Raw genomic sequence first — 14,521 nt, forward strand, 5'->3', positions numbered from 1 at the left:
GTGCATCTGCATCGATAGGCTCTCGTTGCTACTATTTCTCTAAATGCTATCTCCACCCCAAACACACTACACTAATTCATTCAGTCAGTCACAAACATTCACTTTCAAATGATACAGTGCTCCTTCTTACAGGAGCCTTCTGCCGCAATGAACAAACACGACTCTCATTCACACCGGTTAAAGATCTTAACATCCTAAAGGGGGAAAAAAAAGAAAAATAATCTTTCAACACTTATCAAATTCAAGGCAATGACCTACTGTGTCCCAGCCCTCGTTGGGTCGAGACACTTGTGTTCAATTAGGTAGCTTAAAGTAACATCCGGCACTTCGGTACCTGAAATTAAGCCACCTGGCTTAATTTCAGGTACTTTCTTGGCCTTCAACATTCTGAGGCGCACTCCCCTCGAACTGCATCTCTGCCTTCTCAGAAATCGGAGCAGCTACTTAAACAAGCATTGAAAATGCAATAGGTCTTGCCTTTGATTAAGTTAAAGCCATTTGCTTTGCTAATGGTATTGTGTAGCAAAGCAAATGGGTTTAACTTAATGAAAGGCGAGACCTATTGCATTTTTAAAGCTTGTTTTTAAAACCAACTTGGTTTCATTGTGCCTCTGTAGTAGGATGACCAGATCTAAAGAAGCAACAAAAAACCGGGACATTTTGTAATATAAAAGTGGGACTACAATTTTACATCCCAGGAGCGGCGTAGAATGACAGCTCTCATCAACATAGAAACACTGAAGAGGCACTAAGGAAATAAATAAAATGTAATTTGTAAAACCAGCATCATACCTGTTAATTAAAATGCTTACGTATAAGAGCTGCTAACTAGCACAGCTTAGAACACCCAAAAAAAGTGCCTATTACTGTTTTCAGATACCCTCTAAATACAGGGACATGAGCCAAATTTACCGCAATCTGCCGGGACAGCGGGCGAAAACTGGGACTGTCCGGGCAATAGCAGGACGCCTGGGCACCCTACCCTGTTGCTTCGCCTTCAACAATAATCATGGGCTTAGGTTTCCCAGCACACAATGTGATTTTGGTTAATGTATCACTTTCAACCGTACTACTCTGTCCCCATATATACGGTACAGCAATTCCGTTATGCAGTGCGCACTTATAGTAAATTGATTGCATGCATCTCTCCCACTACCTCCTGAAGTCTCCTGGCCACGGTATCCTTCCACTCCTTTGCTGCCCACCTCCCCAACGCCGCCGGTGCCAGCCCTCACCTTCCATCCCTCGCCATGTCTGCCACCACTCACCTTGCGGGCTCCTGGTAGTGCAGAGTTGCCTTCCTCCGGGACGGGTACATCCTCCTCTTCCGCTTGTGGGGGCAAATCACTGGGAATAGAGGCCAGGGAGTCATCATCCCCCCGCCCCCTTAAAAACGATCACCTTAAAAGATCTGTCATCCTGCCTGGGTTCTTATCAGCACCAGCGCCTTGGAACACTGCACCCCTCCTCTTGTGTCTGTGTCTGTCTGTCCCTGCCCTCGCTCTCCGGGCCTGGAGACCCCACCGCCCTGGTCCCTGGACCATTTGCTGCTCAGTGTGTAGCCTCTCGGCCCCTCAGAGGCTGCGCTCACTGCTCTGGTGCCACCTCGACTGCTTCCTGGGGAAACAGAGGCCGCGCAGGAAGGTTCCCACCGGGGGGCGGAGTGGCAGGGGGAGCCGGAGGGGCTGGCTGTACGTGGCGAGGGGCACGGGAAAGACGAGGGCTGTACGGGGGCCTGTGGGGGGCAAGGTTAGCATAGAAGCGATTCCACGCCGGGCGAGAGAGCGAGGCGGCCGCGGGGAAGAGGAGAGCCCGAGAGGAAGGCTCCTCGACAGAGAGGGGGCGGGAGGACGCCGAGCAGAGAGGAAAACTTAGAGGGCTTGGTCCTTTTAGTCCTTGTAGAGCGTTTTTAAAGGAGAAACAAGAGCGTTTTATGTATTTATTGTATTTGTTTTTATATAGCGCGGACTTTACCCGAAGGTGTCAGAGCGCTTCACAATAGGAACAGTAGTGAAACATGAGGAACCAGGGGGTGTGTGGAGCTGAGGAGCGGTCTGGGGCGGCCTCAACATCTAAGCGAGTCCGCTGCTGCGCACGAGGCAACCAGGCCAGGTGGTGCGGCTTGGGCGGCGGCAGTGGAGAAATTGGCCTGAAACCCGGAGCGGTGGGCGCGACTGCACAGAACCTGGTGGTGAGAGTCTCTGGTGATCGGAAGCTGGAGGCGGACAACATTATCCTTGCTGAGGAAGGTGAGGGGTGGGACGAGCTGCTGGCGGCGGAAACCTGGGCTCCTCGGCGGTGTGGGGCGCGCCGCTGCAGATATACTGATAACGTTCTCGGAGCTCGGAGGGGCCCTGGAGTGCCTGCGCCCTCCCTGCCACCTCCCGAACTAGACATACAACGCCGGGCCGTGCACGCACACCAGACGTCCTGCCTCGTTGGGTCTAGGGTGCCGGTGGTTCCTGGAGACAATGGGGCTGGTAGCTGCCGCCTTTGAAAGTTTGTTCACCTCCGCCCCAGAGACTGGCCTAATTCTCACTTGCGGCCCCCTACGGAGCATGCCGAGAGGCGCCCTACGCTGCTGGAGCACTCAACTGCGCATTAATTATAGTTGAGTGCTCCAGCAGCCTTGCAGCGCCTGACGTTTTTGAACGGAGAAAAAACTGAGCTAATGCTCCTAGGACCTTCAGAGCCGGCACTTCCCCCTTCCCTATGGCCCCCAAGCCTAGGACCGCCGCCAACCCCAAAAAATACCATCAAAAGCCTTGGGGTATGGCTGGACAGCTCACTTTCCTTCAACACCCAAGCTACTAAACTCTCAGCCACGTGTTTTGCCATTCTGAGAGTACTAAACAAAATCTTTCCCATCCTCCCCCTGGAAGCCAAACAGGCTGCCATTCAAGGACTCATCCACTCCCGGCTTGATTTTAACAACACACTTTACCTGGGTGCACCTGAATATACCCTTCGAAGGCTGCAAACTGTACAGAACAGCGCAGCTCGCCTTCTACTTAAAATCCCACACAGACACTCAGTTAGGACCGGGCTAACAAGCCTCCACTGGTTACCGGTCCGGCAGAGGGTTCTGTTCAAGGCGCTATGTATAGCCCACCAAGCCTTCTGGGACATGGGACCCATCATTACCCGTGACCTGATCACTCATTACACCCCAAATCGGAGTCTCCGTTCCAGCCAGACCCTCTTGGCAGTAGTCCCAAGAATAAAGAGATCTAGAACCGGCGGAAGGACGTTCATGTACAACGCAGCTAAGGCCTGGAATGCTCTACCACTTCCTCTTAGAGCCACCCAGAACCTTACTATGTTCCGCAAGCAACTGAAGACCCATCTTTTCACATCTGCCTGCTAATCCGCTATCTTTTCTCCCCTTCCCTGCTCTCTGTAGGTTCACGATTTTCCTAGCGCTTGGACGCCCACGGGCAACAACTGCGCTCTACAAATCCCCAAGTTTACAAGTGTACGTGCTGCGCATTAATTAACGCGCACAAGCTGTTCCACTGTGAAGCGCGTTCACACAGACCTGAATCAGCTCGTGCCCATTCTAGAATCTGATTGTGCACAGGTCTGTCTCCAGGTCTGTCTCCCTTGGAGGCAAACACGGCGACTATAAGTCTTGTTGGCGGCAGCGCTTCGCGCTGCAACGCCAGCGAGACCTAATAAAGGGTAGTGCATCCATCAGTCCCAGCTCTAACTTTCACCATTTCATTTTGTGGGCCCCGCAGGCAAACAGAATGCTCAAGTGAGGCAACTGCCTAAGTTGACAGTAAGTTACTTACATGGAACTTACCCCATATTTAAAAATAATTGTTCTGAACTAAATCCCTTGTAGGTGCACTTACCTGCCCATACTAAACCGCCCAAGCCATCAAGGGTGTATTTAAAATATTACCAACAAGCACTGGCACAGTCAATAGGTTAGAAGTTGCACATATTAAGGTGAGACCTACTGGCTTTCCCAATACTTATTTGGATACATAGCTATGAGAACAGAGGTGTCAACCACTTACTCGACTGGGATTATCCTTGTTCTAAATACCCATCTAACCGACTACTTTTAATTTGTAATCCCCTCACATGCTCTGTTTCTGTCAGCACACTTTATTTTTTTATTTCAGGAACATTTTATTGAGAAAATGTTTGTAAACAAACTAACAGAGAGAAAGATACAATCATAGAATAAAAAAGGGTCCAGTTTAAAATATAAAGAACAAATGCTTACATTCCTGGAGGATTGATTGAGACCCGAGGGTCTAGCTTTACAAACAAAGTCCATGAGACAGATGATAAATAAGAGGAAAACAAATGGAGATTCGATAAACCCAAAGACGTGTAGCATGGAGTAACAAGCATTGGAAATGCAATAGGACTCGCAGCATTAGAGTTAGTGCTTTTAGAATTGTTTATGGGTTTTTTTGTAAATCTTTAGCATTTTTGTTTCCTGTAGCCAATGCTAAAGAATTTAAAAAAAAGCCATAAACATTTCTAAAAGCTCTAACTCAAATGCTCCGAGACCTATTGCACTGTGTGAGGGTGAGGGGTTGAGGGTGAGTGAGGGTGAGTGAGGGTGAGTGTGAGTTAGGGTGAGGGGTTGAGGGTGGGTGAGGGGTTGAGGGTGAGTGAGGGTGAGTGAGGGTGAGGGGTTGAGGGTGAGTGAGGGTGGGTGAGGGTGAGTGAGGGTGAGGGGTTGAGGGTGAGTGAGGGTGAGGGGTTGAGGGTGAGTGAGGGTGAGGGGTTGAGGGTGAGTGAGGTGTTGAGGGTGAGTGAGGGTGAGGATGAGGGGTTGAGGGTGAGTGAGGGTGAGTGAGGGTGAGGATGAGGGGTTGAGGGTGAGGGTAGGTGAGGGGTTGAGGGTGAGTGAGGGTGAGTGAGGGTGATGCTGAGGGGTTGAGGGTGAGTGAGGGTGAGGGGTTGAGGGTGAGTGAGGGTGAGGGATTGAGGGTGAGTGAGGGTGAGGGGTTGAGGGTGGGTGAGGGATTGAGGATGAGTGAGGGTGAGGGGTTGAGGGTGAGTGAGGGTGAGGGGTTGAGGGTGAGTGAGGGTGAGGGGTTGAGGGTGAGTGAGTGAGGGTGAGTGAGGGTAAGGGGTTGAGGGTGAGTGAGGGTGAGTGAGGGTAAGGGGTTGAGGGTGAGTGAGGGTGAGTGAGGGTGAGGGGTTGAGGGTGAGTGAGTGAGGGTGAGTGAGTGAGGGTGAGTGAGTGAGGGTGAGTGAGTGAGGGTGAGTGAGGGTGAGTGAGGGTGAGGGTGAGTGAGGGTGAGTGAGGGTGAGGGTGAGTGAGGGTGAGGGTGAGTGAGGGTGAGGATGAGTGAGGGTGAGTGAGGGTGAGGATGAGTGAGGGTGAGTGATGGTGAGGGTGAGTGAGGGTGAGTGACGGTGAGGGTGAGTGAGGGTGAGTGAGGGTGAGTGAGGGTGAGGTTGAGGTTGAGGGTGGGTGAGGGGTGGAGGGTGAGTGAGGGTGAGGGGTTGAGGGTGAGTGAGTGAGGGTGAGTGAGGGTGAGTGAGGGTGAGGGTGAGTGAGGGTGAGTGAGGGTGAGGGTGAGTGAGGGTGAGGGTGGGTGAGGGTGAGGGTGAGTGAGGGTGAGGGTGAGTGAGGGTGAGGGTGAGTGAGGGTGAGTGAGGGTGAGTGAGGGTGAGTGAGGGTGAGGGTGAGTGAGGGTGAGTGAGGGTGAGTGAGGGTGAGTGAGGGTGAGTGAGGGTGAGTGAGGGTGAGTGAGGGTGAGTGAGGGTGAGTGAGGGTGAGTGAGGGTGAGTGAGGGTGAGTGAGGGTGAGGGTGAGTGAGGGTGAGTGAGGGTGAGTGAGGGTGAGTGAGGGTGAGTGAGGGTGAGTGAGGGTGAGTGAGGGTGAGGATGAGTGAGGGTGAGGATGAGTGAGGGTGAGTGAGGGTGAGGGTGAGTGAGGGTGAGTGACGGTGAGGGTGAGTGAGGGTGAGGGTGAGTGAGTGAGGGTGAGGGGGTGAGGGGTTGAGGGTGAGTGAGGGTGAGGGGTTGAGGGTGAGTGAGAGTGAGGGGTTGAGAGTGAGGGGTTGAGGGTGAGGGGTTGCATTTCATACTGTACACAGGTCTCATGAAATCATAATAGCAAGCAGCAAGCTAGGTTGTAACAGACTAGTATATTGTTAAGTGGTAGGTTATGTTGATGGCTACAGAATCAGACAACAGGGCACATGATATGAACAACTGAACACGAATTGACCAGGGAAATCAGCAATCTCAGTGGAAAAAACTACTCAGGTGTGTCTGGTATAAAGTGTTTTGCACGTTTTAATGTTTTACCTTCTATGCAACATTAAGCAGCTCAGATTCAACATATTTGAGTTTGCGGTACTTTAATCCCATGAAGGGAGCCAGACATCTGTAGAATTCGGTCTTTAAAAATGTAAAGATTTTTCCAAGTTTCAATTGGAACATATTTGGAAATACTTTCATATCAACACTTATTATGGATATCAACGACCCGAAACAAATCAAAGTCGTGCTCCGAAAATAAAGTTCTAAATCGCAAAGAGATATGTGTGAGTACCATTTCAGACTGGAGGCAGCTGGTCAGGTCAACAAGGGGAAATAAAAACTGTCGGAGAACTGGTAGCCGGATCATGCCAGCACTTGATGCCTGCTTGTTGTACACTGCAGTCATTTACATCTCTTTGTCTCTAAAGTGTATTAATTTCTGCACCGCACAATAGGCAATTAAACCATGGCCGACAGTGGATAATTGAGGCCTCGAACAGACATCGCCAGCTTTTTGGTGTCAAAATGACAATTCCAAAACCAGACGTCACGTGGTATTCAGGATGCCCGAGTAATGGGGCGCGTTGAGCACATCAAGTTCTTTTAGAATTTTTGCAAAGCTATTTTCTTCCTAAACTAGATTACATTTGTTTACTGTTCTTTTTTAGAAGTGATCAAATACCTTTTAGCACACTTCAAGTGGATAAACAAGGTAACAATTCAGCATTTACTTACAGCACGATATTTTGAAAGAAGGCTTTGGCAGAGTGTTTATGCTAGTAAAGGTTTTTACTGAAAGGAGAGAGACAAACGGAAACAAGCCTTTCACCGTAACACGGCGGGCAGGGGAGGGGGCGGGCAGGGGAGGGGGCGGAGAGGGGAGAGGTGCGACACGGCAGGCAGGCAGGGGAGGAGAGTAGGAGGAGGAGGGGGGAGGAGAGTAGGGGAGGCACGGCCTAGCGGCAGGCAGGCAGGGGAGGAGAGGAGGAGGGGGGAGGAGAGTAGGGGAGGCACGGCCTAGCGGCCGTGCAATCAAGTAGTGAGGGGGCGGAGCTGGGGGAGGCTGTGTGAGAGAGTAGGCGGCTGGGGGCATGTGCACGCGCATTTAAGCTCAATGCGCATGCGCATTGAGCTTAAATTTCTCGTGCACTGCAAGGAATCGCCACGATTCCTTGCAGTGTGGATAAAGAGCGGATAAGTGCCAATACTCTCGCCTTGCTCGATGCGCATGCGCATCGACAGGCGAGACCTAAAAATAAGAGATAGAAATAAAGTAAAATGAGTAAGATGAAAGGGGGGCACTAGTAGGTATGGAGATAATCACATGTACACTGTGTAAAATCCAAGAGATCTTAACGAGTTTAGGTGTAGGTGCAATCCAGACCATATGTTCCATTCAGTCAAAGGGTTCAGGCCAGGGTTTTGAAAGGTGTTGCTAACAGTTTTAAATATCTCATACTTGTACCCATGTGCTAGAGGAAAGGTGAATAAAAGTATAGGGGATAGACAGGAGAGAGTCGCTGTAGTTTTATAGTGGCGAAATAGTTATCCATGGAGTTCCATATAGATGTGTTGCGCTTAATCCATGGGGAGTTGTGTAATGAGATGTTATCTGCCCCTCTCAGGAAGGAGATCCAGTTTAGCCAAGGACTGAAGGAGGTAGCGGCTGTGTTTTTCCAATTCGTTAGAATTGATTTGCAGGCAGCCGTAAGGAGGATATGCTTCAAACATTACCCAAATCCAGGATCCACCACACCATCATTATGCACACAAACCAACCATCAACAAGTGCACAACACATGATTTCGATATGCCATAACCTGCTGCCATCGAACACGAGAGCATTGACACCCAACGCCACAATAACTTCATCTATGAGCTTTCCATTGAGTGTTGTCCTAAAACAAATGAGCAGTCAGTGTATTACGAGGATTCTTTTTTTCATTATGCATTTCAATATACTGCGGAAAATGCCTTTTTTAAACAGTGACTTTCTTGCCACCGTGAAGGTGCTATTCTGGCTCTTGACCTTACAAAGGTCCCCTACGTGCAAGACTTCATGACGCAAAGCATTCCATAGTAGAAGATCTGAAATTAGCCTCCTGGTTATACCTTTCCCTACATTAGATATATAGTTCAATGCACAAGGAGGTACATTCTGCAAGTTATGAAAAATTGAAAAATGGAGGAGGCACTTTTTCAAGTGACATGAAGTGCTTTATTTAGAAATATATTTTAAGTACTCACTATCTAGCTGGTTTCTTCTTAAAAGTGCCAATACACCATTAAAACTTTATATAAAAATATATAAACTATTACTACATCAGTGCTGGTTCTCTTGTTTTTTTTTTTTTTATTTAGGAAGTGCAGTCACTCGGTAGCCGATAGTACCTGGCCATATAAAGTAATGGATATTAAACATTTGAAAGCCATGTTCCTTCTGACTTGAAACACCCTCATAACTGCTGGTGACGTCACAGGACGAAGGGTGTAGTTAGACGGTAAGGAGTCTCTGTTTATGACCACAAAGGCAACATTGGACACCACACAAGCAACTTTTATTTATGTTTCCTAAACCAGTGGACAGTCTTAAATTCACTGCCGAGTTTGTTTCACTGTTCGTAAGAGGAGCCAAGAGAAGCAAAATAATATTTAATTTTTCATAATGTAAAACGTCCCTCTACTAGTCTACTGCATCCCGGGAGCTAAATGCTGCACCCGTGTGCACCGCAGGCCCCAGGGTCTGGCAGCAACCGATGTTTGAATGCTCGAGGTCTGACTCTACGACCTGCTCACATCCTGCATTGCGACTCCACCCAAAGACAGCAGGGGGTGTGGGCACCACAAGAGCAGCGAACACCAGTCCTGAAACTGAAAGCAGAGCCTCATTCAAAAACAACTCATCGAGAAGTCATTCCAAAAGAAATCCAGAAGAAGAAAAAAAAACACATTCTGCTTTGAAAAGCAGGCCATGATCCCAGAGTGCAGGCAGCAGAAAGACTCAGGGCTTCCCCAACAGACAGACTACAGAGCAGGCAGAACAGCCTCGGCGCTATTGGCAACAAGTGACTATAGTCTCATTTCTGTTCTACCTCAATTTCTCATTGGGTACAATAAGCAAATATAATCATACTGCTCAACAACGTGGACTTGCTTATTCCTATGATTTTCTCGCGTTCTGTACTTGCAAGACCTGTTATTTATAGCGCCTAGAAATGAAAACGTGAGGTATGAACCGCTATATATTCACATTAGTTTAACAGCATCATGAAAAAGCACAACTATGCGAACAGTATCATACACTCTGTGGTGTGCATCCACGCGACATATTTCAAACGGCACGTCATCTATGAAAAGTGTTTACCCTACTTCAGAACAAGTGTTGGTTGGAACGAGGGCGATTAAGTTACAAAACAGTGGGAGAGGGACACACTGAGTTATTGTGTAACAAAATCTATGCACAGGGAAAAATAACGCTACAGTGAAAGACATAACATACAGGTCAAGGAGGAATGGACTTAAAAAGGCGAGGTACAGACCATTTAAAGGTATGACTGACAGCTGCGCCCTCCCATGTTTGACATGAGGGTGTGGCATTGCACAAATGGGTCAGGTGTGCGCTGAATCAAAGAGGGAACTCACATGTGGTACTCATCCACTGCCTCCACCAGTTGTCCCCAGGAGTCAAAGTCGGTGGCTTTGCTGAAGCTGGCGTGCCACCTTTGCAACATCTTCTGCACCTCTGCCATGGCTGGGAAGGGGGGACAGGTACCATGGGACAGCCCCCTCAACTCGGCATGGCTCTAGCAGGACAGCCCTCCGCTATTCCTGCCGCCCGGGCTCATAGGAGACAGAGGCAGCGCCGCGACGCCGCCGGTCCCCCCAACAACAAGCGATGCTGCTGCCGCCGCCCAGCAGCCGACCCAGCCCATCCTTAGCACCGCCAGCCAAACATGCTCCATGGGGCCAACCAGCGCCAACCGGAAATCCCGCCCCCTAGCCTGCACAGTTTATGCTGTATGCGTTCCGAGGTTTGCATTACGTCATGCGTGTCAAGCCTCCTTCTGGAACACAGTGTCATTCCAAGCTGAAACACACCTCGGTGCGAGTCTTCAGCTGTGAAATATGCCGAGGGCGTTGTCTCAACAATTTTCTCTCAGGCTGGCCGGGGAGCTCATGTAGGCTCACCAAGGAGAGTTGGTCTGCAAACCTTCTTCCGAGTTTTTTTTTTAACATGTTTAGAATGACTGTTTTCCATGACAACTTTTGGAAACAGCATTGTCGACAGTTTGCTCATCTTTATTGGAAACCCCGTTGTATCCACGCAAGATAAAATAAGTTATCACAATAGTCGGTCGACAAGCACGGACGAAATCTATGGATTAACTGAACATTACTGCCAGTGCATAAAATGTAAATTGTGTGTGCAATTTATGTGGAAGCTTTTTCAATATTATATACAAGCCACAGTTGCTGCTTATTTATCTTATGCAACTAACAGCCATTGACAAAGCCAATAGTCCTGACTTGCTGTAGGTATGATGTTACTTGTATCATATATTTTAAAACTTTTAAAAACTTTTTTGTTCTCTGCTTAACCCCTGCATTATTCTGGTAGTGTTATTCTCTGGTGAGCGCTGGGATGCCTATTGGTAACCAGGCGCTATACAAAGAATAATAATAATAATAATATATCTGGATGCAATGACAGAAACAGCAAAATTGGAATGTGGGTAGGGCTGGCGCACAACAATTTGTGAGTGAAGGTTTTCTGTTGGTTTTAGGTGCTTTACGAGTGATGTCAGGCGTCCCTCGACATCCAGCGTAACAGTCTAAGGTTGTGGGGTCAGTGGGCCACTAATCCCATCCTCGTACGCACACTGTAGTCCCTCTATGAGTCACAGAGGTTTCGAAGACTTTAGGTGATGTTTTCAATTCACGATTTATTCATGAGTTTCTTTGGTTTAAATCCTTAACATTCTGTATTTTCACCATGCGATACAATCCTTATATACATCCAATGCATTTCGGGGTTATTTTACACCCCTTCATCAGGGAAAGGACACTGTAATCAGAAACATAAATTTCATAAATAATATCTCTAACTAAGTACATGTTCGACATTAATAAACACATGCTTGAGAATTCAACCCCTCAATCAAGGTGGGTAATGGCGCTAAAAAAATAGTGATGGCATTTAAAGGGTTCACCTTATAGTAACCTGAATGATCCCGTGTACAAGGTATAACAATTGAAATCGGCGAAGCCTATCTTACGTGTATCGCGTTACTCAGGTACGCATGGTTCTGTGAATAAAATATTCGGAGAAGTGTGTTAGTCATTGGTTAAGTAGTTGGCCAGAGTTTAACCGCGAGAATGTGATTGCCGAATGCTACGAGGTCGGACTAACCTGTGTGTTGTTAGTTGATTCCTCAGTTCGTGAATGCCGGTCCCAGCGGAAACGCCAGCGGCCGGTTTTCATGTCTTAAGAAGGGCGTGGTCACGTGTGTAATACGGAAGAGAGTGGGAGTGTACTGTGTTGTTAAAGAGACGGTGTGGTATTGACGTGAGCTAGGGTTAATTCTAAAACCCGGTGCGGGTCGGTAGTGTGCTATGTTGTTGAAGAGACGGTGTGGTATTAGCGTGAACTAAGGTAAACTCGAAAAACCCGTTGTGGGTCGGTAGTTAGTACGGAGATGGTGAAATGGAAAAAGTCCATAGTGCGCCAAGTATATAGGGGAATGTTGTAATCTAATGAGCCAATCCTGTGCATTATCATCCAACATGGATTCAAAAAGGTTTAAAATAAAAATTAAAAAATAATAAATGGTAAACAATAGGATCAAAAAATTAAGGGTAAGTGGTCCTTAAATCTCGCAGGAGTTACTAGCTCAGTCCATAAGCAACATTTAAAGATAACAAGAGAGTTCAATTCTTTCATTAAGCCCAAATGGCTTCTGTGAGGACAGTCTTTGGATCCATGTATTCTCTCTTTGAAGGAGAAATTTGGTGTTGTCTCTACCTTCCTGTTTGTCAATTGTTTCCAGTATGATGAATTTTAGTTGGGAAATGTTATGTTTCTCTTCGTGGAAATGAACTGCCAGTGTGGATTTGGTGTTCTTCAAACGGATGTTAGATTTGTGTTCTGTGAGTCTAGTTTTGATTTTTCTTTCAGTCTTGCCGATATATAGTTTTCCACATGGGCATTTTAAGGCATAGATAACATTGCTAGTGTCACATGTGGCGTTGACCTGAAGTTTTATTTTATGGCCCTTCATTGGGTGGTTGATTGAGTTACCACGGATGATGCTGTTGCAATTTCCGCAATTGAAACATGGTTTAGTACCTGAGTAGTTGACAATTATGTTTGGTTTGTGTTGTACCAGTTCACCCAGATTACGTGATCTTGTGAACGCAAATAATGGAGGTTCCTGGAAAATCTCATTGAAGTCAGGCTCCAGGTTCAATAGCGACCAGTGTTGATAAATGATCCTTTTGAACTTTTTGGTAACAGTTGAAAATTTAGAGACGACCACAATGCGTGTCTGTTCTTTTTTGGGGCTTGATTGTAGAAGTTTGTGTCTCTCTAGGTTATTGATCCTCTGTACAGAGTCTTTGATGATGGTTTCCGGGTAACCTCTGTTTCGAAATTTGGTTGCAATTTCATTGATGCGTTCAGTGGCATTGTCTGGGTTTGATGTGATCCGTTTTGCTCTTGCCATTTGTGAGAATGGTAGGTGCGTTTTTAGGTTGGATTCGTGGAAACTGCTATAGTGTAACATGTTGTTCTTGTCAGTGGGTTTGGTGTATAGGTCGGTTTCGAACGCTTGACCCTTGATAGATACTCTAACATCCAAGAAGTTAACATAATCTTTGGAGATTTCCCACGTCAATTGTATTCTGTCATCAATTTGGTTAAATTCCATCAATCGGTGTTGCAGTTCTTCTTGTGTGCTTTTCCAGACGATGAAGATATCGTCAATGTATCTTGTGAAAAGTAATAGGTGATCCGTCCATTGTTTATTGTTGAGTATGTGGTTTTCTTCAACTTGTTGCATAAAAATATTCGCATACGCGGGAGCCGCTGAATTGCCCATCGCCATTCCCACAAGTTGTTGATACCATGTATCATGATGTTTAAAATAACTTTGGTACAGCGTGAATAACATGAGTTCCATCAAGAACATCTGGAAGGTTGTTTCCATCTCCGATTTAAGTAAAGACTGTTCAATCGCTTCGATCCCTAGGGAGTGGGGTATAGACGTGTACAATGAACGTACATCGGCTGTACATAGGATCAGTTCATCATTTGTATCTGGCTTCAGATTCCTCAATTTCGAAATGAAATGTGTAGTATCCTTAGTGTATGTCCTCATTGTTTGCACCATTGGTTGGAGATATTTATCCAATAGTTGCCCTACGGGTTCGTGGAGGCTCCCACACGTGGAGACTATGGGTCTCATGGGGGGGTCCCTTAAGTTTTTGTGGATCTTGGGGACCATTCGTAGAGTAGGGCTCTTGGGGTTAGATTTGGTAAGAAAATTCTTGGTTCTTTCGTTGATTATTCCCATGTCATGTGCTTTATCCAGTATGTTCTTTAGAGTTTTCATATATTCCATGGTAGGATTATTATCAAGTTTCATATATGTTGTCGTGTCACTTATGTGTTCCATCACTTTGGATTCATACATGTTCGAATTCATGATTATGAGGGCGCCGCCCTTGTCTGCTTTTACACATGTGATCATTTCATTGGTAGATATTTTTCTCAACGTGCTTAAATCCTTCTGTGTGATGTTCTTAGTTTTTTTGTCCGTACATTTGATTTTCTGTAGGTCTTGTTTAACCCTGTTTTCAAATAGATCCAATGTTTTATGGCTGACTGGTGATTGAAATGTACTATGTGGTCTCAGTCCCTGTAGTTGGTCCGGTTCTGTTTTGGGATTGGGTGGTAGCACATTGTCAAAAAAGTGGCGTAGTCGAAGTTTGCGCATGAGTTTAAAGAAACTGACTTCCAGTTCCAAGGTGTTAGAGTTGGTCGTCGGTACAAATGATGTTCCCTTTTGTAAAAGCTGAGTTTCATGTTCTGTGAGCGTGTAGTCACTGATGTTAATGACTAGTTGTTCTGCGTTTTCTTGGTCTGCTTGTCCTTGATGGTTCCCGTTGTGCTTCTCGTGGTGGGTGGATCCTTCCTTGTTTCTTTTTCTTTTGTTTTGTCCTCTCCGGGGTCTCCTTTTTGTGCCTGGCCCTGTTCTAAAAAAGGACTTGGGTCTATCTG

At 46.9% G+C, this 14,521-nt stretch overlaps 1 protein-coding gene across 1 annotated transcript in view; it reads right to left on the reverse strand.

The window, feature by feature from the left end:
- Positions 1-10,234, reverse strand: part of AIDA (axin interactor, dorsalization associated) — a 164,912-nt gene extending 154,678 nt beyond the window's left edge. Inside the window, exon 1 of the mRNA XM_086927942.1 lies at positions 9,886-10,234. Within this exon, the coding sequence (XP_086784068.1) occupies positions 9,886-9,992 (107 nt within the window). The 5' untranslated portion in view covers positions 9,993-10,234. The remainder of the gene's footprint in view (positions 1-9,885) is intronic.
- Positions 10,235-14,521: the final 4,287 nt, after the last annotated feature.

This window comes from Lissotriton vulgaris, chromosome 6, assembly GCF_964263255.1.
Source record: "Lissotriton vulgaris chromosome 6, aLisVul1.2, whole genome shotgun sequence".
In the NCBI taxonomy this organism is placed as follows: Eukaryota; Metazoa; Chordata; class Amphibia; order Caudata; family Salamandridae; genus Lissotriton; species Lissotriton vulgaris.